Here is a 25,687-nt window from a genome sequence, read left to right as displayed (position 1 = left end):
TAGATGGAAGGCACGTAGGCAGATGTTATGGGCTATACAAAAGTCCCACAGCCTGAGGGCTTCATGGCAGAGGGCAGAGGATTGGGCCCCGCCTTGCCTGTTGATGCAAAACATCGAGGCTGTGTTGTCTGTGAGAACCCTGACCACCTGGCCCTCCGGGTGCAAGTGGAAGGCCATGCACGCCAGCCGTACTGCCCTGAGCTCCTTGATGTTTATGTAGAGGGTCAGATCCTGAGCCAACCACAGACCTTGGGTCTGAACGTTCCCCACATGGGCCCCCCATCCCAGGTCCAATGCGTTAGACACCAGATCCAGCGACAGGGCCCTGCCCCTGAACGGGACCCCTTGGAGCATGTTTCTCAAGGAGGACCACCACCGTAGGGATGTGATCACTGGCTTGGGCACCGTGAGTACTTTGTCCATCCTGTCTCTGGCCTGGGAGAACTCCGAGGCCAACCAGAGCTGGAGGGGCCTCATCCTGAGTCTGGTGTGACAGACCACATACATGCACGCAGACACGTGACCCAAAAACTGGAGGCACGCTCTGGCTGTTGTCACCGGAAACCTTGTGACTGTGTCAATGAGCCCCTTCAGGGTCTCGAACCTGTTCGGTGGGAGGGAGGCTCTGGCTGACGAGGCATCCAGGACCGCCCTGATAACCTCTATGCCTTGTACCAGGACTAACATGGACTTGGTGTTGTTCACCAACAGGCCCAAAGTCGTGCACATGGACAGAAGGAGCGCCACGTGATACCACACCTGCGACCAGGAACTGCCCTTGACCAACCAGTTGTCCGGATAGGGGAAGATCTGGACCCGCCAGAGCCTGAGGTAGGCCACTACCACCGACATACATTTAGTGAATACCCTGGGGGCAGTGGACAGGCCAAATGGGAGGACCATAAATTGGTAGTGTTCCTGCCCCACCGTGAAACGGAGGAAGCGTCTGTGCCCCTCAAATATATGAATGTGGAAGTACGCGTCCTGCAGATCGAGGGCGGCGTACCAGTCCCCGGGATCCAGGGAGGGGATGATGGAGGCTAGGGAGATCATGCGGAACTTGAACTTCACCATGCCTGACTAACCTAATTGCCTTCTATGAGGAGATAACTGGGTCTGTGGATGAGGGGAAAGCAGTGGATGTGTTATTCCTTGACTTTAGCAAAGCTTTTGATACGGTCTCCCACAGTATTCTTGCCAGCAAGTTAAAGAAGTATGGGCTGGATGAATGGACTATAAGGTGGATAGAAAGCTAGCTAGATCATCGGGCTCAATAGGTAGTGATCAATGGCTCCATGTCTAGTTGGCAGCCGGTTTCAAGCGGAGGGCAGGGATAGGATACAGAGGGACCTAGACAAATTAGAGGATTGGGCCAAAAGAAACCTGATGAGGTTCAACAAGGACAAGTGCAGAGTCCTGCACTTAGGACGGAAGAATCCCATTCACTGTTACAGACTAGGGACTGAATGGCTAGGAAGCAGTTCTGCAGAAAAGGACCTAGGGATTACAGTGGACGAGAAGCTGGATATGAGTCAACGGTGTGCCCTTGTTGCCAAGAAGGCTAATGGCATTTTGGGCTGTATAAGTAGGGACATTGCCAGCAGATAGAGGGACGTGATCATTCCCCTCTATTTGACATTGGTGAGGCCTCATCTGGAGTACTGTGTCCAGTTTTGGGCTCCACACTACAAGAAGAATGTGGAAAAATTGGAAAGAGTCCAGCGGAGGGCAACAAAAATGATTAGGGAGCTGGAGCACATGGCTTACGAGGACAGGCTGAGGGAACTGGGATTGTTTAGTCTGCAGAAGAGAAGAATGAGAGGGGGGGATTTGATAGCTGCTTTCAACTACCTGAAAGGGGGTTCCAAAGAGGATGGATCTAGACTGTTGTCAATGGTGGCAGACAACAGAACAAGGCATAATGGTCTCAAGTTGCAGTGGGGGAGGTTTAGGTTGGATATTAGGAAAAACTTTTTCACTAGGAGGGTGGTGAAGCACTGGAATGGGTTACCTAGGGAGGTGGTGGAATCTCCTTCCTTAGAAGTTTTTAAGGTCAGGCTTGACAAAGCCCTGGGTGGGTTGATTTAGTTGGGAATTGGTCCTGCTTTGAGCAGGGGGTGGACTAGATGACCTCCTGCGGTCCCTTCCAACTCTGATATTCTATGATTCTATGTACTGGTTCAGACATTGCAGGTCCAAGATGGGCCTGAGCCCTTCTTTGGCCTTCAGGATAAGGAAATAGCAGGAGTAGTACCCCTTGCCTTTGAACCCCCTGACACTGCTTCCACCGCTCCTAGGCCTAGGAGTCGCCCCACCTCCTTCTCGAGCAGAGCCTTGTGTGAGGGGTCCCCCCGGAGGGAAGGGAAGGAGGGTGGTTGGGTGGCGTGGAAGTAAACTGGAAGGTGTAGCCCCGGGAGATGGTATTGAGGACCCATCGGTCCGAGGTCCACTGCAACCACTCAGGGAGGAAAGTACACAACCAATTGGAGAAGGGAAGCTTTACTGAGGGTGGATCCCTGATGAGAACTGGCAGGACACCCCAGGCGTCCCATCAAAACCGCCTTTTCCCTGCCAGCTTGCCCTTGGAGGACCCTGGCTGGGGGGCAGGCCAAGACCGCCTCTGTGGGCGCCTCTTATAGTCCCGAGACTTTTTATAAGTGGTCTCGTATTTTGAATGGGTGGCCTGGGTGGGAGTCTGCTACGGCTTGAACTTAGGTTTAGCTGGAGCCGGAACATAGAGACCCAGAGTCTGGGGCATCGTGCGGGAGTCTTTCAGGCCATGCAGCTTTGTATCCATTTGTCCCTGTAGGGACGTCTGCGCCTTGCTGGACAGCTCAGAGAGCAGGAGCCATGATGCCCTTCTCTGAGGCCATGGACTGCGCGGCTATGTCTGCTGCATCCGAAGCTGCCTGCAGGGTTGCCCTGGCAGCCGCTGTACCCTCTTCCACCAGCGCTTTGAACTCCTTCTTGTCGCGCTCCTTGAACTTGGCCGTGGAGCCCCACAGATTGAACTCATACCGGCCCAGGAGAGCCTGGTGGTTCGCCACCCGTAACTGGAAGCTCGAGGACGAATACATTTTTCTTCCAAATGAGTCCAGTCTCCTCGCTCCTCGAATCTTTATTTTTTGGAGTAGGGGCTGGTTGGCTCTGCCGTTCCCTGTCGTTGACCGACTCGACCACCAGGGAGTTAGGAACACAAAATACTTGCGTTCCGCTCTCTTAAACAGTCTGCGTGCGGATCACTCACTGGCATAGGTCGCCTACAAGTGTCGCACGACTTAAAATCCAGGGCACAGGGCATGCTCCAGCTCAGGCGCACGAGATAAACTAAACTAACTAATCAACTACCTAACTACAGGTACCATACACTGAACAAACAAGCAGTTCTGGGGACGAGCTACAGCAAAGCTGGAGCATAGCAGTTCCGAAGCACCTTCACTAGCTGCAAGAAGGATCTGAGGGTGGGGGGAGTGCGCAACGCCCCTTATACCGCGCCATGGAGGTGCCACTCTGGGGGTTGCTAAGGGAAAAACTTCCGACACCAGTGCACGTGGCGAGCACAAACACCTATTGTGGAATACACATGAGCAATCACTCAAAGAAGAAAATAAAGTGCCTTTGACACATTTGGAGTGGAAAAAAGAATAGTGGGGATAATCCCAGTGACATAGCCATCATTTCCTCTCTCAGTAACACAGGTCCTGGTGCCCAAGGCTACATTTGAGACACAATACTAATGAGTGCAGATTAGCTGCTCCTTCTGGCTTCATAGTTGCTGCAATATCAGGCTAGAACTCTAATATAGCATTATTATACAAAGCTCTTTAGGATACCACAGGAAAAGATGCTACATAAAATAAATGCTATATTTACCATGATGTCTTGGTCAAATAACCAAAATCAAAAGGGTAAACAACTTTAACATTCTATTGCAGATGATGGTCTGACTATCCTCAGTGCTTTAAGTATATGCCCAGTGGCTTTTCCCAGCTCTTTGTAATAACCAAATGATGAAAATGGAAGGCATGAGAAAGATGGAATGTTGCACAGCAAAATAGGGCATTTTGCATTGCAAATTGAGACTTGATACCAGTGAATTCATATCCTGATACAACAACAGACAGGAAACAACCCCCAAAAGATATTGAGCTATTTTAAAGCCAGGAACAGTTCTATTGCAGACTTTAAATTATGATGATGTACTTACAATTGTGGGTTGAGTAGTTGGAATATAGGTGGTGGTCTGCGGTACCTGGACCAGTTTTATAGGCTGGTTGCTTGTCACACCTGTTGCTATCTGCAGAGACAGCACAGGTAACCTCAGTAAAAGTCTCAGCTTTTACATTAATTCCACCTAATTTATTATTACTCTTATAATATGAAATTTATGTTGGATGTTGTGTTAAAAATTTGCATCTTAATGAATTCACAGGTTACTTTTGTTAATAAAACAAAATTCAAATTATGAACATGATCAATGTACACAGCATGATGTTTCAGGTAGAACAATATGTGAAAGAAATTCTAAATTTAAAAATGGAACATTCCATGGCAGAAGTCTTGGGTAACTGACTCTCCCGTCACCTCCCAACACCGCATGATAAAGAAGTTTGTATTGACACAAACAATGCATACGGACACCAAGTGAGCCACTGAAACTCAATATAGTTCACCAGTTTTACTAGTGCATTGAAGTGAAACACACACTGCCTCTTTCTCTCCTCAAATATGGTTCCACCCCAAGTTACTCCCTTAGAAACCACATCAAACCTGGACATCTAATTCCAGATGTTACCAATGATGCCAGAAATGAACACAGGTTCTCTAGTGCACCACACTTCCCACTCTGGAGGACTAGCTCAATGAGACATCATGCTGGAATCACAATACTTTACAACATAATATTTTATGTTTTTAACATTTTCAAACATTATCAATGAGATTTATATTGAGGTGAGGGAATGGGTGGGGGGAAGATATTGCGAGGGGCCAGCCCCCAATAAAATTGTTGCTTTAATAGCTTTTTCTTGGCAGGGAAGAAGAGCATTACTGTTGAAATGGTTATTAGTCAAAACCTGCCTATAAAGTGGAATCCTTATTATAGGCATTTATCTTGTATATGCAGTGATGGGGCCCTTTGCATCAGAGTACCTGCTCACCCTTGCCTGCGGAAAACTGTCAGAGTAGATGGCAAGGAGGATATCATGCTTGCACGCTGCTCTCTTAACTGTAGATCCAGCAGTATTTGTGAGTGCTGCAGTCAGTATTGCTCAGCCCAGAAGGCAATTTGTATTGTATTTGAAAGATCCAGACCAGAAGCAACACTGATGGGCCCTGGAGGGAGACAGGTCCAGTCCCCCTTGGCTGGAAGGATGTCAAGTCAATGTAAGATCTTATGGGGATGAGTGGAGGGGAAGGGGTGATCCTGGAGGACATCCGGCTTCTCTCCCTCCAAATGGAATAGTTTTGTCACGATGGAGGAAAAATACTATTTCCTACCTCACTCACAAAATGACCCTCTAGAAATGTACAAGGGGCCAAAAATTATTGATGTCCCAAGGATACCTTAGGCTCAGGTTTAAGAGAAATCAGACACATTCTTAGGCTGAAGTGACTGCAGTGATACTCACTGTAACACAGTCTTTGTTTTTATCGGCTGCACTGTCCTTTTCCTTTGGGGTGCTGGCTGTTTCTGTGGATGGAGTCTGTGTACTGGAGCTGGGCTGGGACGATTTATTTAATGTTTCTGGGCTAATTTCTGTATCTGTTTCTTGTTGTGTTGCAGTAGCTAAAATAAAAAAAAAAGGTTTATACAATATAGCCATTAGCAATGTGTAGCAATCCACATTCACCCCACCCCACTGGCATAACTGTGCACACATAAACGGACACCATTTCCACCGGCCCCGTATTTCCTCACTCTGAGCAGCTGTGAGGTAGGTTTACCAGAGGCAGATTACCTGATTGTGTGCAGGATTTCATATGCTCAGGCCAGTGAGCTTGCTGGCAGGGGTAGTCACAGTAGCTGGTATTCCAGCAGCAGTAGAAGATGGCCTCTTTCTTGCAGTTGGCACACCACTGCTTCTTCTTGGTTTCATCCACAGCTTGCTGCTTCTCCAACTCCAGCTGCTTCTTTACTTCAGCAATCAAACGATCACGCTCCTGTTCAAGACTTTGCCGCATCTCCGCCATTGTCAATTCTAGTTGAGATACAAAGAAAGACGAGTCTATATTTCTCCCATTCGTAAGGTGAAAATTACCAGGCTCAAAATCTTGGGGCCATAATTTTTACCCTCTATTATTATTTATTATTTTTCTATTACAGTTAGCTCCTTGATGCCTCAGTTGTGCTACACGCAGTACAAAGATGTACTCCCCACCTGCTGCAGCTGCCTTACACAGCCTTTGGCCTCAGAAGCCGAGAGCTTCAATACTGCTATGAACTAGTTTTCAACAAATAAACTGGACCATGGATCCCACTCTCCTCTCACAAACACAAATCCATCAAATCTATATTGTATCCTGGTTCCTTTAGACAGAAGAGTCTGGATGTCATTGCAAACATGGCTCTCCCAGGACATAATTGTAACAAAGTAAAAGTTCCAAAGCCAAAATGATTCCAGAAAGCTTTGAAAGTCATATTTACTTTGATGAATAAAATCAGATAAACAAACAGAATCCATACAGAGAATTATGCATCTGCAAAAAATCAGTCCCTCAACCTTCATTTCAGCACAGCTTCACAGGACACAAAGGGATGAAATAAGACACCATCACACAACTTTGTCCCCTAGACCTCAGGCCAGTTCAACACCACATGTTATTTAAAAGGGATTCAGGAATTCTGTAACTTGTGCTTTGTTGCAACTTTCCCCTAGGAGTCATTACATCAGCCAATGATAACTGAAGTGCAGCAGTACTTTAACCATGCCCTCATTTCCTGGCTACATGGTGGTGGAGATGTGGGAACTGGGAAGAGGTGTCCTATAGCCAGCTATGCTGGTTCTATGCTTACTGAAAATCTCCCATGATGCGGAATCCTCAACTGCCTGTTTAAGTCAGTATTTTGGCCCCTTTGCAATGCCAAATTAGCATAAAGGGCAGGGAGCAGGGTTGAGTATCTGTCAGTCAGTTTTAAAAATATATGTTTTATCCTGGAGCAAGGGTTCTCGCAACAAATTTTTGGTGGCCTCAGAGTGCAGCCACCAACTCTTGCTGGTGGCCGCTCTGACCATTTTTCCTAAAATACTTAATTAACTTTAGGAAATACAAATAAACATGCACATATACATGTCCAAATCATTATAATTTATTTATGTAGGGTTTTTTTTTTGCAGACTCAGTAATAAAAATAATGTACAGTTGTCTCTATTCTTTGCTGGTCCTAAACAGAATAGAAACACAAGGTGCTTTGTACGTTTTCTTTTCTTTTTTTCTTATTGTTTCTTTTGGTGGTTGCCTTTTTTTTTTTTTTTTTTTTTTTTTAAGATTTGCTAGCTAGTAAGCCTGCTGTGAAAAGCGATATTAACAAACATACAAATTAGGGCTGTCAAGCGATTAAAAAAATTAATTGCAATTAATCACACTGTTAAACAATGATAGGATACCATTTATTTAAATATTTTTGGATGTTTTCTACATTTTCAAATATATTGATTTCAGTTATAACACAGAATACAAAGTGTACAGTGCTCACTTTATATTTATTTTTGATTACAAGTATTAGCACTATAAAAAAAACCAAAAGAAATAGTATTTTTCAATTAACCTAATACAAGTACTGTAGTGCAATTTCTTTATCATGAAAGTTGAACTTACAAACGTAGAATTATGTACAAAAAACCTGCATAAAACCATGTAAAATTTTAGAGCTTGCAAGTCCACTTAGTCCTACTTCTTTTTTAGCCAATCACTCATACAAACAAGTTTGTTTACATTTGCAGGAGATAATGCTGCCTGCTTGTTTACTATGTCACCTGAAAGTGAGAACAGGCATTCTCGTGGCACTGGTGGAGCCGGTGTTGCAAGATATTTATGTGCCAGATGCGCTAAAGAGTCATATGTCCCTTAATGCTTCAACCACCATTCCAAGGGACATGCATCCATGCTGATGACAGGTTCTGCTCGATAACAAGTCAAAGCAGTGCAGACCGATACATGTTTATTTTCATTATCTGAATCAGATGCCACCAGCGGACGGTTGATTTTCTTCTTTGGTGGTTTGGGTTCTGTAGTTTCTGCATCAGAGTGTTGCTCTTTTAAGACTTCTGAAAGCATGCTCCAAACCTCATCCCTCTCAGATTTTGGAAGACACTTCAGATTTTTAAACCTTGGGTCAAGTGATGTAGCCATTTTTAGAAATCTCACATTGGTACCGTCTTTGCGTTTTGTGAAATCTGCAGTGAAAGTGTTCTTACAATTTTTACTCTTGCAGGAATTCTGCATCACTGCACATGCACAGAATTCATGTTCCCTGCAGATTTCTTTGCTTCTCCGCAGAAAAATGACTTCTGATGTGGAAGCAAAGGGAAGCTGCAAGAGCTATCACACGCCTTTCCCAGGCAGCACAGACAGGTTGGTTCGGGCACTCCGAGCAGCCAATAGAGATGTTAATCACCACCCATGGGGGGCTGTGCAGTCGTGTGTGAGAGACAGCGAGAGACACTCTGTCCCTCTCACTCGCTATTGCAGCACGCTTGGTGTGGAGGGGCAGGGCTTTGGAGTGTTTCTAAGGAGGTAGGCGTGGGACAGGCACTATCCCCTCAGGCAGAGCAGAATGTAGCAGCCTGCCTGCTTAGTGAATTGCTCCCATTCTCTTTATGAATTCCCCCAGGAGTATAAAATAGGTGTAAAAATGTTAAAGCTCCTTTACATTGCCAGAGTGGTGTAAAGGACAGGATGGCCTTATAAATGCTGATGGTGCTTTAGTGATTAGAACTGGTCTAAATTTTTGAACTAAAATGTGAGTTTGATTCCCCAGCTCTCACTTGGTCTTCAGTTGGCTATGATGTAACACTGAGCATATGGCTGCATATATTTGTTGACTAATAACTAGAAATAAAGAGTCAAACCTAGTTACATTACTGTTAGGCAAGGGGGATTGGGAATGTCCTCCAATGCTTCCACCTCCATTCTCCATCCATTTTATAGTAGTTTAAATAAATACCAAAATAATTGAAACCAAAGTGATTATATTGTGTTATTTTGACAAATAAAGTATGGAGAATTTTGCATAATTTTATAATATCAGATGCAGAATTTTTAATGTTTTGGCGCAGAATTCCTCCAGCAGTATAAAATGGACATGTGCTGGGTCATCATCCGAGACTGCTATAACATGAAATACATGGCAGAATGTGGGTAAAACAGAGCACAGGACATACAATTCTCCCCCAAGGAGTTCAGTCACACATTAATTAATGCATTATTTTTTTAAATGAGCGTCATCAGCATGGAAGCATGTCCTCTGGAATGGTGGCCAAAGCATGAACAGGCATACAAATGTTTCAAATATCGGGCCATGCAAATGTCTGTTCTCACTTTCTGGTGACACGGTAAATAAGAAGAGGGCATCGTTATCTCCTGTAAAAGTAAATAAACTTGTTTGTCTTAGCGACTGGCTGAACAAGAAGTAGGACTGAGTGGACTTGTAGGCTCTGAAGTTTTACATTGTTTTATTTTTGAGCGCAGTTATGTAACAAAAAAAAATCTACATTTGTAAGTTGCACTTTCGTGACAGCGAGATTGTATTACAGTACTTGTATGAGGTGAATTGAAAATTAATATTTCTTTTGTTTATCATTTTTACAGTGCAAATATTTGTAAGCAAAAATAATATACACTTTGATTTCAATTACAACACAGAATAAAATATATATGAAAATGTAGTGAAATATCCAAAATATTTAATAAATTTCAATTGGTATTCTATTGTTTAGCAGTGCGATTAAAACTGCGATTAATCACAATTAATTTTTTAATCACGATTAATTTTTTTGAGTTAATCGTGTGAGTTAACTGCAATTAATCGACAGCCCTAATACAAATGTCACTTTTCACAGCAGACTTACTCAGTCCTGGCAAGCCCAGAGACAAATTAAGCCCTGGATGGGGAAGTGGCTACGGAGGCAGTGGGGTGATGGGGCACTCGGGGAGACAGCAGGGGCCAAGGGTCATTGGGGAGGATGAGCTCAGGGCCAGAGCCCATCACCTCACAGCCAGGGAATGAAGCGCAAAACCCCATGCCCGAGGATGGAGCCCAAAGGCCCATGGGTGGAGCCTGCCACCCACCACCCTTGGGAAGCTGGGGAACGGTTGTCTGATCCTCCAGCTTTTCTGTCTCCAGAGGCGGCCAGGGCCCAAACCACTGCTGGCAGCCCCAGGGGAGGGGCTGCTGCTTTAACACCCCCACCCCAAACACACACCATCCACAAGTCTGTGGCCGCAAGAAAAGCTCCTTTTGAATAACACTGTCCTAGAATCAGTTACATTGAGTCAAAAAATAATTTGAAATCACCAATAACCCCCCCCGCACACACACCAATTTCATTGGGAGCAGGCCCAAATCCTGTGGGTACATTAATGGAGGCTGGCTGAAAATGAGATCCTCACTTAGAATGTGGGAGAACCAAGTTCAAGTCCTTGAACCAGTGACTATTTATATTTATACAAAGTGGAACAGCGTCCACAGGAGATACCGAGAAAGACCAAAATAGCCCATAATCTAGTGGTTAGGGAACTCACCTCCAATGTTGAAATCCTTTTTCCACATTAGGCAGAGAGAGGAACAGAATCATGGTCTCCCACATGCCAGGTGAGTTCCCTAACCACTGAGCTAAAAGTTATAGGGGAGGACCTCTCCCCACTCCTGGCCATTTTGTGAATCTAGTTTCCTCTCCTTTCATCAAAATGAAATATTTTGAGTCAGGTCAAAACAAAACATTTTGTTTTGACATTTCTGAAATATTTCAATTTTTTTGGTCTAGCTGAAACAATTCAGCTAATTCAACACCAATATGCAAATCATTTTGAGTTCACCAAAAGTGCCTTTTTGGTGAATTATTTGCTGAAATTATTTTGCATAGCTCTAATTACTGTTAGTACTGTGTCTGTGAACAGATAACCCAAAATAAATAGGTCAAAACATTAATTAATGAATTAGGTCTCTTAAAGGTTATCCAATGATCATAGAATCACAGAATATCAGTCCACATGGCGAGGACCAGGTTACCATACTCTTTCTCAGAAACGTTTTCCCAAGCATAACTCTATTTCACTGGTTAAACTCAAAACTGTTTTAACTGCTGTTTTCAGTAAAACGGCAACTGTCTAAATTACTGGGTACTTGCCCAGCAGCATCAGCACAGCACGTTCTGTTCTATTTTCTAACCCGTCACACATGGACAACTTGTACAGTCACATAAATGAAGCAAACATATACCACAGTCTTTGAAATCATATTATTTTAGGCTGTACTTTTCATACCAAGATTGTGTTTCATTTCTGAGAGTTCCTGTTGATGTAACCATTGAAGTTTCTCTATTTCGATTCTCAAACGACGAATCTGAAATATCGAAGAGATAAGATTTAATAAAATGGAAAATACAAATGTGGTGTATATAAAACAGCTACCTAGTCATTTAGCAAAACTGGGCTTAGAGACAAAGGGCCTGATTCTCATTTATACTAAGGTCTCTTTTACATTGTTCTGGCAAAGAGGTCTTAAGTGTAAATGAAAATTAGGCCCGAAGCATTCTGACCAATTAACCAAGGTTCCAGAATATCCATAAAGCATCAATGAGAGAGAGATACAAAGCAAACTCTTGCTTGCGGGCGTTTCCTACCATAAACAAGGGAGAGACATGTTTAAAAACTCAAAACAGAGCTGCTCAACTTGGGCTTTATTCTTCTCTTATTTACATCATTTTTACATCAACATAACTCTATTGACATCTATGGAGTCATTCCCAATTTACACAACTGTAAGAAAATGGAGTATCAGGCACCTTATCTCTAAAAACTGCTGGACTAAAATTTATCAGGCTTCAAATGTATCTGATCTGAACCTAAGCCACATCCCTCAGTTTTGACTGTAGTTATTGATGTCTTGTAATTTTTTTTAAATGGCCCAAGTATTCTAACGTATGTTTCTTATTAATTTAAGAAGCGTAAAGGCTGGGGACATAATCACTCAAATGGATGATTTTGGATATGTTTCTACACAGCAAAAAATAAAAGACCAGTGGCAGCAAGTCTCAGAACCCTTGTCAACTGACTGGGGCTTGCCCTAACTGGCTAAAAACAGCAGTGTAGACATTCAGGCTTGGGATGGAGCCTGGGCTCCAGCCGATACCTGAACGTCAATACTCCTGCTTTTAGCCCCACAGTACGAGCCTGAGTCCATTGATCTGGCTCTGAGATTCACTTCCTTGGGCTTTTTTGTTGTTGTTGTGTAGACATACTCTTCCACTTCTGGGTTAAAAGAAGTCGCTCCTGCTCCAGAGTTTTCTCTTGCTTATGTTCTAAGGCCGTTTGCATTACGTAATCAGTTTGTTCCATTTTTAAAAGAAAACAGAAAACACATAAAAGCAGTGAGATATCGTCTCTGAAAATAACTACTAACCGTGTGTAGCAGTTAATACAAAATACAATCCTTTCATCTAATCAATGTAGAGTTCTACACTGCAACAAAAAAAAACCCTATGTAATAAAACAATGAATGATAAAATAATCAGGAGTCTTTGGCGAGAAGGATCAAAGCTACACTGCGGTTTCTACAATGTGATCATGAGAAACTCTTGCAATGCAAGTGTCTAAAACAAAATGAAACTAAACATAAAATGCTACATTAAAAGAGCGCGTAGTTTTGGATTTAAATCAACAACAACAAAAAAACAACAACCCTCTTGAGTTAGGCTGAAGTGCTCAACTTTTTTATGGTAATGTTCTGTGTTTGTACAGCCCCTCGCCAAATGTGGTATGGTCTCTAACAAGGACTCCTAGGTGCTACCATATAAAAGCAACAAAGGTACTTGTATCTGTGACAATAGTCATAGATTAGACAGCAAAGAAGTTAGGGTCCAAAGACAGCTTTAGTTCAGAATTTCTTTTAGGCATGCATACAGGCCAAGTTTTCCATATTATTTAAACAAAGGATTTTTTTTTTAGTGTTTGATTTTCTAAATTTTAAAAAAAAGCACTATGCTCTGATGAAAACAATACTGACCTCAGCTATTGTACTTCCAGTGGTATTTTTGGAAAGATCATTATATATTTCAGTCATTGTTCCTTTTATTGCATCCATCATCTGAAAAAGAAAAATCGCTTTTTTCCAATGTCTATTTTTTAATGACCAACACATTCATTTTTACTAGTTTTTTCCCTTGCACGAATTAACTTATATTGCTGTCAACAATGCCACATATCTTTATATACATTTATCAGAGTACATTTTAAAAAACTTCTCATTAGGATTATGAAGAGATTTTGGATCATAATTTTGAAATGATTTTCCAAGGGATACTGCCAAGACTGATACAAAACTGAGCCCAGATTTTAAAAAAGCTGAAATACAGTGTTTTTAACTGTCCAACTGATTCTGCAATATCCATCAGTTTGTTAAAAAGGATAGCTGCAGTAGTGATGGCATCCTTACCACTCTGTTGGACAGTTAGCCAATAAAATGCCATAGCGAGCTTGGTTTCTTTACGACTACAAGCATATCACACCACACCCCATACTGACTGCTGGCTCCGTTCTTACAAAAAGGCAGGATACAGAAATATATAAAAATTGTGCTCTTTAATGCACTCAGAAGAACGGACCCGAAAGGCAGAGAGGAGGAGATGGGAAGCCTAATTACGAATAGAACAGCTTTGGTGGCAACATGTTGTAAGAATACCACAGAGCCCTGAGGTTTTATCTTGGCAAGTAACTAGAGGCATGGATTTCCCAAATAACATGAAAGAAATCCAAAATACAGTATATATATTAATTGTAACTACAATGTAAAAAGTAGTTAAGTCAATCTCTATGCATTATTATCTGTATTAGTCCCAAGATCATAAATAATGTTGAATTTATAAAATACTGCATTTCTGCTCAACTAATATATGTGAAGCTCTGGTCTCATGCTTCTTTTAGAAGAGAAACTTTGTTCTTCATCAAATCAAACCAATGGTATGTACAAACCTGTACTGCATACATAAATTACATCCAACTAAGGTCACACACTTACTCATAACTGCTTCATTCTTTGAGCAATGTCCAACCTATACCTTGAAGGAAGTTTCCATATGGTGAAAATATACATTGTTTTAAAATAGGAACATATTTATTTATTTATTTAACAGAGAGTCTATTCCACATTGTTAATGAGAATTATTTCTTAAGATTGAGTATAGATTTACTCTTCTATGAAGAAATATAGAAAATATGGTCTAGATCACCTATCATTTAACGAAGTGGAGTAGTTATGGGGATATGGGAGGAAACACTACTGTAACACTAATGTGGTAGTCAAGTAACTACAGTGTACAGTATATATGATCTGTGGCTGAAATTTACAGATTGCTGAACCAAGCCAGAAGCAAAATGTGCCCATTTTACAAATAGGGAATCTGGGACAGAACACTGAATTCACTTGCCCATAGGCATACAACATGTCAACGGCAGAGCCAGGAATAGAACTCGGATCTCCTAACTTCCAGATCAGTGCCCTAGCCACTGGATCATGATGCTCTCTGTTACTGGTTAATATGTTCCCTCTTTAGAACACACACTAATAGTCCCACAAAAGTGAAATGCAGGAGGGGCAAATCAGACTCGAAGACTTAACACATGTTTTTTAGCAATATGGTAAAGGACTGTATTAAGACCTCTGGTGAAAGTTGCTGACTTCTAGTTGCACTGAAAACAAGCTTTTTAGGGTTAAAATTTGGTCCCTCTGAAGTCAATGGAACCATAATTTGGCCTTTGAAGAGCAAAAATGAACAAATCTTTAGTGTACCTTGTTCGCTCTCTCTTTTTTTTTTTTAAATTAAACCTGGTCCATATTGCTTAGGTCAGTGTCCTGAGAGTTCAAGGGGGGAATGATATGACATGACTCACCATGCTTAAACTAAAAACTTCATTTGAAATTCATCTTTTTGAGTATGATTGATGTTTCAAAGCTTTTTACTTTGTGACCTTATTAATACCAGCTGAATCAGATAATAAACCATTCTTCTGAATTTTGGCAAATGATAGCACTTTTAATAAGCCCCTTACAATCTATTGAGTAACAAATTATTTCAAAATACATTTTTTAAGAAAACCCTGCTCAAGAACTTACTTTGCTAGTGTACTTTGCAATATCTGCTGCCACATCAGCTGAAGCTGTTGCTATTGGCAAGTCTGTATTAATTGAAGAAGAAAGTGTACTTGAAGATCCAGAACTGGTAACCATAGAAACAGGTTGAGTACTTGTAACCAAGGTGATAGTTGATGTGGAAGTGCTCTGGGTGATCTCTTTTTGCTGTACAGCTAAGAAAATAAAACATACAAATAAACTAAGTCACGGTATACATTAACCATTTCAATAAATTAATGACTAGGCAAACAGCTAAAAAACTGTTTATTAGCATGCTAATGATAGGCATCCTTTAGTAAATGGATGCATCTAGCCATTTCACTAATCTAAATTATGAATGCTTTTGCTACTATTATTTATAAAACTGTAATATTCATGAAATAATGCTACATTGCCCGTATTAATCATTTGCTTGGCTCTTATACGTTACATAAAGATATATATGCTAAGACAGCTTAGAAGCTTGCCACTTTCAATTCTGGTCACAGTACAAGTCTTTCCTGTGAATCTGTGTCCCACTTGAGTTTCCAGGACTCCCTCAACCTGCTTCTCAGAGGCCCACTTACTATACTTCCAGCCTGCTGTACTTCCAGCATACTACCATATGTACAATATGAAAGTTTCATGTTGGAATCACTGTAAAGCGTGCCTACAGTTTGCATGCTCTAGTATCCATCTGTCTGTGGTACAAGGCTTTGTTAGCCACAGTAAACTGCCCCAGAAATGCTGACTGACAGGATTTTTTTGCCTTTGAAAACATGCGCTCTGAGCCATCATACAGCATATTCTCAAGAATGTTTCGGTCTCATTTCCTGACATTACTTCCATTCCTTTGTGACTAATGCCACCCTCATCATGGCTGTTAGTTTTCACTACCCCTTCATGAGGAATTTTTGCCATATCTAAGTCCAAATCAACTGTGAACTTGTTTGGCCATCAATTGGTAGAACAGTGGGTATTGTGATGTCAGATGTAATTGAATTAAACACAAAATTGTTAATTACTATACCGTAAACCTAGAGCCAGACTTGAGATACCCTTGCTCATGCTTGTTAGCAAGGGGCTTCTTCAGGAATAAGGTACTAGTCAACGTAAGGGTATCACAATTTGATCCCTATTGATTAAGATGCTTCAATCCTTTCTGTTAAGACCAAGTCTTTGAACCTATTTTTTTTTTTTTTCAAAACAATCCATGACTTGAAGGACCCCTAAGTTGTTTAAAATGTAATCATTACAAGTGAAAGAAGTTTGTCAAGTTGTCTCTGTGCAGCATTCTTTTACCTGTGCCAATTTAATATACATCAACATCAGTATACAACAAATAATTTCCAGTCCAATATACTTCTAACACAGGATATGTAAAATGGAACAAAAATAGTTCTGGTATAACTTGTGATCTTGTCCAAATATGTTGAATATTAAAATTTAATAAAGAATTAATTTTTAACTATGATTCTACTCTTTATTAAAAAAAAAGGATTTCACAGGGGTTCCACACTTATTTTTCGCAGTGAATTTTCTGTATAAAATTTTCTCGGTTTACAAGTAAAAAGTTATTTCTGTTTCACATTTTTAATTGACAGTGTCACAAACTCAGCCTGGGATCTGAGAGTTAAGTTGGGTTCTTCCTGGCTCATGTATCATTGCCAGCAAAAAAGATTCCACAAAACAAATGCTGCCTTTTTAACACCTGTGCAATCATATCCTCAAATTACATATGTGCAATGTGTATTTACATATGTGCAAATCAGCCTTCAGTGGCTTGTCCAGGTGTAACTGAGGCCCAATTTGAAGACAATAGAGACACAAAGTGAGTCATGTAACTAGAACATATAGTTGACAATTCTGTTGACATGTAGGGAAAATATTTCTCCAAAATAGGGAATGAACAGGTTTAAAGGATATTTAGACAAGTCAGATGTATTCAAGTCGTCAGGGCCTGATGAAATTTACCCTAAAGTACTTAGGAACTAGTTGAAGCAGTCTTGGAACCATTAGCTTTGATAACTCCTGACAGTTGGGCGAAGTACCAGAGGACTGGAGAAGGGCAAATACAGTGCCTGTCCTTAAAAAAGAGAAACAAAGAGGACCTACGGAATTATAGATGAGTCAGCTTAATTTTGACACCTGAAAAGATACTGGAACAAATTATTAAACAATCAAATTTGTATGCACTTGGAAGGTAACAAGGTTATAAGAAATAGCCAACATGGATTTGTAAATAAATAATGCAGACCCAACCTAATTTCCTTTTTTGACAGGGCTGCTGGCCTACTGGATGGGGGGAAGCAGTAGAAGTAATGTATCTTAATTTTAGTAAGGCTTTTGATACAGTCCCACCTGACATTCTTATAAACAAACTAGGGAAATGTGGTCTAGATGAAATTACCATAAGGTGGATGTACAACAGCTTGAAAGACCGTACTCAAAAGAGTAATCATTGATAGTTTGCTGTCAAAATGGGAGAACGTATCTAGTGTGTATTGCAGGGGTTAGTCCTGGGTGCAGTACTATTCTATATTTTCAGTAATGACTTGGAAAATGGAGTGGAAAATAGATTATAAAATTTGTGGAGGACACCAAACTGGGAGGGGCTGCAAGCAATCTGCAATTGCAATCTGCAAATTGGAGGACTGGATTAGAATTCAAAATGACATTGAAAAATTGGTCTCAAATCAACAAGATGAAATTCAATAAAGACAAATACAAAGTACTTCATTTAGGAAGGAAAAATCAAATGCACAACTGCAAAATGGGGAATAATTGGCTAAGTGGTAGTACTGATGAAAAGGATCTGGGAGTTACAGATTACAATAATGTGATGCAACTGTGAAAAAACGAATATCATTCTGGGGTGTATTAAGAAGAGTGTAACATGTAAGACATAGGAGGTAACTGTCCTGCTCTACTCGGCACTGGTGAGGCCTCAAGCTGGAGTCATGTGTCCAATTCTGAGTGCCACACTTCAGGAAAGATGTGGACAAATTGGAGAGAGTCCAGAGGAGAGCAACAACAATAATGAAAGGTTTTTGAAAACCTGACCTATGAGGAACGATTAAAAAGCTGGGCATAATTAGTCTGAGAAAAGACTGCAGGGGGACTTGATTACAATCTTCAAATATGTTAAGGAAGTGGTGGGCAACTTGCAGCCCACATGCGGCCCATTAGGGTAATCTGATAGCGGGCTGCGAGACATTTTGCTGACGCTGACTGTCTGCAGTCACCGCCCCCTGCAGCTCCCAGTGGCTGCGGTTCTCTGTTCCCGGTTAATGGGAGCTGTGGGAAGTGGCGGCCAGCACGTCCCTGCGGCCCTTTTGCCTGCAGGTGCCGCTTCCCACCGAAGGTAGCAAAGGAAGTAATGGATTTAATCTGCAGCAAGGGAGATTTAGGTTAGATACTAGGACAAGCTTTCTAACTACCAGGGTAGTTAAGCTCTGAAATAGGCTTCCAAGAGAGGTTGTGAAATCCCTATCACGGGAGGTTATCAAAAACAGGTTGACAAACACCTTTCAGAGATGGTCTAAGTCAGTGATACTCAGACCTCAGTGGTTCAAGAGCCACATTATTGATCAACATTACCCCAAAGAGCCACAGTAGTGTGAATTCATTATTTCATTTACTATTTTTGTGTGTGTGTGTGTGTGTGTGTGTGTCTTGGTTATCCCGAACAAGTATTATTTTATCAACTACAATTGGTTAATAACATAGTGAAAGAATCCTGATAGGGTAATAACTTAGATTGGTTAATAATTAAATTATACAGTGTTTTAATATCATGAGCAGAAGGAGACACATTGAAGAGCCACTTGCAGCTCCCGAGCCCCAGTCTGAGTATCACTGGTCTAGGTGTACTGGGTCCTTGATGACTGCCTCAGCACAGGAGGCTGGACTTGATGATTTCTTGAGGTCCCTTCCAGCCCTACATTTCTATGATCCAGAAAATAATTCAGTTCACTCTTCTAGAGCTGTGATGGTTGACAATGGCAAAAAGTATGCAAACCTATTGTAACTGAAGTATGGATAAATGGTTCTAAAAACATACCACAGAAAGCTAATAAGTTTAGTAAGCTGTTACATTTTTAAAGAGTCACTTTTCAGAGTAGAGCCATACTTTGAGAGACTGGTTTTCATGGTAGAATTCCTGGTTAGAAGGGCTTGGATCACCATGAACACTACTAGGCAATTAGGGCACCATGGACACATTGTTACAAGTGTATACCTTTTACTGCCTGTCTTGTCTGATATCTTGTCCCTTGAGAAGACTGAGGTTGTTGCGACTGTTGAGACTGCTGGCTCTGCTGCTGTTGCCTCTGTACCTTTTGCATGTGCCATTTCTGAGACGACGTTTGAAATTTATTTGAAGAATTCCACACTACTCGCTGCACAGCAGGGGCTGTTTCCTTAGGTAGAAGCGGCCTCTGCTTTTTCACAGGGCTCCCGGTGGCTGCTGCTGGAGCAGTGACAGTAGAAGTAGCACTAGTAGTAGCTGTGACTCCAGCTGGTGGAGTTTGGGCTGCAGACCGGGTAAGCACAGGAGTTTCAGGTGGAGGCTGGCTGCTTGCACTGGAAGAAGGTGGAATTTTACCTACAACTTAAAAATAAAATGTAATAAAGAGGAAAATAAGAAAGTTATCTAATATGAAAAATAAAGAACTTAAAAATAAGATATAGCTAGGCTTATACACCACACATCTCACCACAGTATAGACTGGTCTGGAAAAATATTTTTTTGTCTAACAGCTGTAATGCCGAGCACAGCTAGCGAAAGTACTTTTCTTAATGGCTAATTGCAATTTACATTTACCATGATTAACACATGGACAACATGAACTGATACCGTACATAATAGATCTGTTCTTATGGCTTTTACTAATGGGAGCACTTAAATTGACTTTAGTGGGATTACACACGTTTGGGAGTGCTTGATCAAGTCTAGTATCTCCCGGATCATTATGTTGTTGCGGGGCTCACAGAAGAGTGATGGTTATGGCTGAAATTCAAAAAACTTGCCAATTAAATTCCAAATTCATGCAAGCTTGTGTATTATATGCACTACAATACTGAGCACTGGTGAAAGGCACCTATCTCCTGTGAATGATCATTCACTGAGATCAGCAATTATTGAAAACTATGGGTTCATTGCTTTTATGTCTGTCACGTAAATGAAAGGAGGAAATAAATTCAACCTACCATCTTGCTTAGGAGGTGGTTCTTTAGATTCTTTCTTGTTTTTCCGTCCCTCACGCCCACAATGATCTTCCCCTAGATCGATGACAAGTTCACTCTCTGAATCAGAGTCCAGACCCAGATGCACAGTTGGAGAGTCTGTCTCATCTTTACCTTTCAGTTTTTCTTTTGCAGGATGCTGCAAATTTTTTCCCTTTTCAGAGAAGTCTTTCTCAGAGTCTGTATTAGCCTTTTCTTTGACAGGGACATCTGTTTTCTCCACTCCTGGACTTGTGCTTTTAAGTTCCTCTTTGACTTCAGCTGGAGCTGGGGGTTTAGTTTTTTTTTTTATGGTCAATGACTCTTTGTCACTTTTTCCACTTTCTTTGTCCTCTCCATCTTCCTGATCATTCTTTGATTTCTGTTCATCATCACTGATATATTCACTGTCACTGGTGTCTGATTTTTCAGAATCCTCAGAGTCACTATGTTCTACTGCGTTATAAACATCTTCAGAGATTTCATTGATTCCTAACACAGAAAAACACAAAACAAATGTACTCTATTCCACATTAACTGGATAGTGACTCTGTGATATGATAGAAAAATAAAATATTTTGCATGATTCTATACACTGGAAAGTTCATTTGTATTACTACCTTGACTTCCATTTCTAAGCTACCTCCTCCTCCTCGTGTCCTACCTCACTCTCTATTTAAGAATATCAGAATGTCTGATTGTCATTTACATTTTTACTGGATTTAACCTTTGGCCCTCCTTTCCCTGCCTACTCATTTATCAGTTATCTTCATGTTCTAAATTTGTCTAACCTAGGGCCAATCTGGCTAACATGCATGTGTGTAACTTTAACTACAAAAGTAATCACATTAGAATCAATGGGACCACTCATGTGACTAAAGTTACTTACATGCATGTTTGCCAAATCAGGACCTTAGACTGGAAGATTTTCCAAGGAGAGGTGGTGTCGTTTTTTAAATCACTATGAAGTGCCATGCAAAGCAATAGTGCAATACAAATATTTAATAGTATCACCACCCCCTACTGGGTGTAACTGGATATGTTAATACCAGGTAGTATTTAGTAAACTAGCTACAGTTCTTGAATTTTTCATGTTACAAGGAAAAATAAGACCACAAAAATAAGTACACTAATCTACATCAGAAAGGTGCAAAGAACATAGGTTAAAATGTGAAAGTTCTTCAGAGAGATTCGTAACAGCAGGTTCTATTATACGTTAGATTGTTCCAGCTTAACACATTCAAAATGTATTCCCTTAAGTATTCAAACATCATCATCTGATTTTACATTTTAGTGTAAAAAGTGTTTAAGGTTTTACAACATGGAAAAATACTTTTCAAGTTTGTAAACAAAATCAACCCTTAAATCAAAGTTTCCTTTGAGTTTAGGTTTCATGCTCCCCTTATTCAATGGACTCTGGGCATACCTAACTGTGCTTTACAACTCTCTATTGTCTTGTCAAGATTAAGCTGGAACCTGCTGCGAATCTGTCGTTTTGGTGAAATTAGCGGCACAGGTGTGGACTGCTGCTGGACTGATTCACTCAGTTCTTTCAGATCCATCTCAGCTTTGCTGCGATCTAAAAAGACATTATAAAAAGAATTCTTTAATTAAGAAAGATACTTTAAGGGGCGAGGGGAACCTCCACTGTCCTCATCAATGAAAATTTTGTAGTAAAATTACTTAATTTTAGACTGAAATGAAAATGCAGACTAACTGAAATGTATTAATATTATTTTCTAATTATAGTCTGCAACTCTGAACAACTCAAAGAGAATGGCTTTAACACAAACATAACCGTTTTTCCCTTTTGTTCTACATAAAATAATCTGGTGATTTCTGCAGGGATAAAGAATTGGAAAATAGAAATCTTGCTGGCCTTTCTTTTAAACCCAACAGGTAAGACTAGGAGAGGAAAGACATAAATATGGATTGTTATACTAGAGACATCAAAGGTTCAACCCTACCCAATGTAGAACACACCCATGAATCCTGGAAAAGTTTTCTCCTCAGCTTACCCACAAACTCCACATTATAGTGCGCAGGAATTTCTGCAGCAAAGAGTATGTACTAGATGACATGCTTGAACCAAAAATATGCTCATTATAAAGGTATTTTTTGTCTCATTAGCTCTTTCTAATATACTGTGCTATACTGTAAAGCAAAGCATGAATGCAAACCATTCACAAAATAAGACACATCATGATTTGTTGCTCTTGAGCACTCTGCAAAGCATGTATGCTTGCAGAGCACTGGCGAGGAGCTGACAATAGGATTTCTGTCTATAAGAATAAGATGAAGGGTTTGTGTGTTAAACTGTACTGGTCACATGATGAGCAAATGATGTGTGATGGGGTGAGAGGAAGGAAAAGCTGTTACCTACCTTTTGTAATGGTTGTTCTTCGAGATGTGTTGCTAATGTCCACTCCATTCTAAGTGTGTGTGCGCCCACGTACACAGTTGTGAGAGATTTTTGCCTTAGCGGTATCCATAGGGTCGGCTGTGTCACCCCCTTGAGTGCTGCGCCCATGCGCTGATGACCCTATGCCCTCTCAGTTCCTTCTTGCCAGCAACTCCAACAGAGGAGTAGGAGGGCGGGTAATGGAATGAACACGAGCAACACATCTTGAAGAACAACAGTTACGAAAGGTAGGTAAACCATTTTTTCTTCTTCAAGTGCTTGCTCATGTCGATTCCATTTTAGGTGACTCACAAGTAGTATCAATGGAGGTGGGCTCGGAGTTCACAGTCTAGCGGCTTACAGTACTGCTCTACTGAAGCCAGCATCGTCCCGGGCCTGCTGGGTAAGTGTGTAAAGGGACACGAACATGTGGATGGACGACCCGGTGACTGGCCTACAGATAGGCACTTGGGCTAGGAAAGCTGCCGAAGAGGCTTGCACCCTGGTTGAGAGGGCTGTTACAATCGCCGGAGGTGGCCCCAGTACCCGATCGTAGGAGCAGCAAATGCAGGCAGTGATCCATAAGAAATTCTTTGAGCAGACACTGGATGACTTTTCATCCCGGGGTGGCCAACCTGTGGCTCTGGAGCAACATGCGGCTCTTCAGAAGTTAATATGCAGCTCCTTGTATAGGCACTGAGTCTTGGGCTGGAGCTCCAGGTGCCAACTTTCCAATGTGCCGGGGGGTGCTCACTGTTCAACCCCTGGCTCTGCCACTGGCCATGTCCCCACTCCACCCCTTCCCATCCCCTCCCCTGCCATGCCCTCACTCCTCCCCCCCCCAAAGATCCTCCTGCATGCCATGAAACAGCTGATCGGGAGGTAGGGCGGGGCTACCAGTGGGCGGGAGGCGCTGGGAGCTCAGGAGGGGAAGAAGAGCTTATGAGGGGGCTGCTGATGTTATTACTGTGGCTCTTTGGCAATGTATATTGGTAAATTCTAGCTCCTTCTCAGGCTCGAGTTGTCCACCCGTTTCATCCTGTCGGCCACCGGAACTAACAATTGTGTCCCCTTGCAGAATGGCTTGGTTCTTTCAATGTAGAAGGCCAGCGCCCTCCTGACATCTAGGGAATGCAACCTACACTCCTCCTCCAACTTATGCAGCTTTGGAAAAAAGACAGGTAAGTAAATGTCCTGGCTCGTATGAAACTGTGAGACCACCTTGGGCAGGAAAGCTGGATGAGGCCGCAGCTGGACCTTGTCTTTTTAAAAGACCGTACAGGGCGGTTCCAAGATAAGCGCCCTAATCTCAAAGATCAGGCGGGCAAATGTTATTGCAACCAAGAATGTGACCTTCCAGGAAAGGAGAAGGACAGCGCAAGAAGCCAGAGGCTAGAAGAGGGGCCCCATGGGCTGCGACAGAACAAGATTTGGGTCCCACAGAGGGACAGCGCCCCTGATGTGCGGGTAGAGGTGCTCAAGGCTCTTGAGGAACCTGGCAGTTGTGTCCTGTGCAAAAACCGACCTACCCTCGAGTGGTGGATGGAAGGCCAAGATAGCGGCCACGTGGACCTTGATAGATGAAAGGGACAGGCTTTGGAACTTGAGAAGGTAGTCCAGGATTAACTCCAGCGAGGCCCACTTGGGCCAAATGCCTTTATCCGAGGTCCAACAAGCGAACCACTTCCATTTGGCCAGGTAGGTCACTCTGATGAAGGGCTTTCTGCTGCCAAACACTCCTGCTCCTCCGCATTTAACCATGTGGCAGCCAAGCCAGCAGGTGCAGCACCTCCAGGTTCGGATGCAGAAGACTGCCGTGGTGTTGGGACAGCAGGTCCAGCCTGAGCGATAGCTGTAACAGAGCAGCGACGAGAGGTCCAGAAGTGTGCCGAACCAGTACTGGCGAGACCAAGCCAGCACTGTGAGTATCACCTTCATCCTGTCCTGCTTGATCTTCATGAAGACTCTGTAAATTAAAGGCACAGGGGGGAAGGCGTACAACAAAGCCCCCGACCAAAGGCGTAGAAAAGCGTCCGACAGGGATCCTCTGTTGACCCCCGAATCAAGCAGAAAACATATCATTTCCTGTTCTGCCTGGACGTGAACAGGTCCACCTTGGGAGTGCCCCACCTCTGGAAGATGATGCTGACCACTTCCGGATGGAGAGACTACTCGAAGCGAGATGAGACGGTCCTGCTGAGGCGATCTGCCAAAGCGTTTTTGGCCCCTGGGAGATGTGCAGCTACCAGATGGATCCCAAAGCCTGAGAGCTTCTTTGCAAAGGGCAGATGATCTGGCTCTGCTTTGCCTGTTGACACAGAACATAGCCACTGTATTGTCCATCAGGATATGGACCACCATGCTTTTATGTGAGGTAGGAAGTCTTGGCAGGCAAATCACCCCTCTTTGGCAAGGGGCTGAACTCCCATTTGGCATGGTAAGTGGGTCCCAATCCAAATCCGACCATTGCCCTTCCAGCGATCAGGGAGGAGCCGTCGAGGCCTGAGTCTGTCAACTAACCATGGTTGGCAACCGGCGAGGCAAGGATTGGTGCCTGCCCAATGAGCGGTACTGGGAGGATGGAGACTGTTGCCGCTACCGGGAGCAATCCCGTCCTGGTGGGGACCAACGTCTGGGAGACCTTCTGGGCGAGCGTGACTTGCGCCATGGAGATCTTTGACGGGAAGCTCAAGGTACTGGAACTGGTGCATCAACTCCTGCATCCCATGTCT

At 42.4% G+C, this 25,687-nt stretch overlaps 1 protein-coding gene across 9 annotated transcripts in view; it reads right to left on the bottom strand.

Moving 5' to 3' along the window:
- The window catches only part of ZMYND8 (zinc finger MYND-type containing 8), a 105,808-nt gene that overhangs the window by 6,574 nt on the left and 73,547 nt on the right, over positions 1-25,687 (bottom strand). For 7 of the 9 annotated variants that reach the window (XM_034787150.1, XM_034787153.1, XM_034787149.1 and 4 more), the window contains 9 exons: positions 21,981-22,133; positions 20,540-21,046; positions 19,569-19,940; positions 15,332-15,522; positions 13,226-13,306; positions 11,485-11,563; positions 5,961-6,200; positions 5,631-5,788; positions 4,208-4,297 (listed from right to left, as the gene is read on the bottom strand). In XM_034787150.1, coding sequence (XP_034643041.1) covers positions 4,208-4,297; positions 5,631-5,788; positions 5,961-6,200; positions 11,485-11,563; positions 13,226-13,306; positions 15,332-15,522; positions 19,569-19,940; positions 20,540-21,046; positions 21,981-22,133 — 1,871 coding nt within the window. The remainder of the gene's footprint in view (positions 1-4,207; positions 4,298-5,630; positions 5,789-5,960; positions 6,201-11,484; positions 11,564-13,225; positions 13,307-15,331; positions 15,523-19,568; positions 19,941-20,539; positions 21,047-21,980; positions 22,134-25,687) is intronic. The other 2 variants (XM_034787156.1, XM_034787157.1) reach the window with 2 other exon arrangements.

The sequence above is a fragment of the Trachemys scripta genome, chromosome 12 (assembly GCF_013100865.1).
Source record: "Trachemys scripta elegans isolate TJP31775 chromosome 12, CAS_Tse_1.0, whole genome shotgun sequence".
In the NCBI taxonomy this organism is placed as follows: Eukaryota; Metazoa; Chordata; order Testudines; family Emydidae; genus Trachemys; species Trachemys scripta.
The sequence above is the reverse complement of the archived record's forward strand: the minus strand, read 5'-3'. Positions and strand labels throughout refer to the sequence as shown.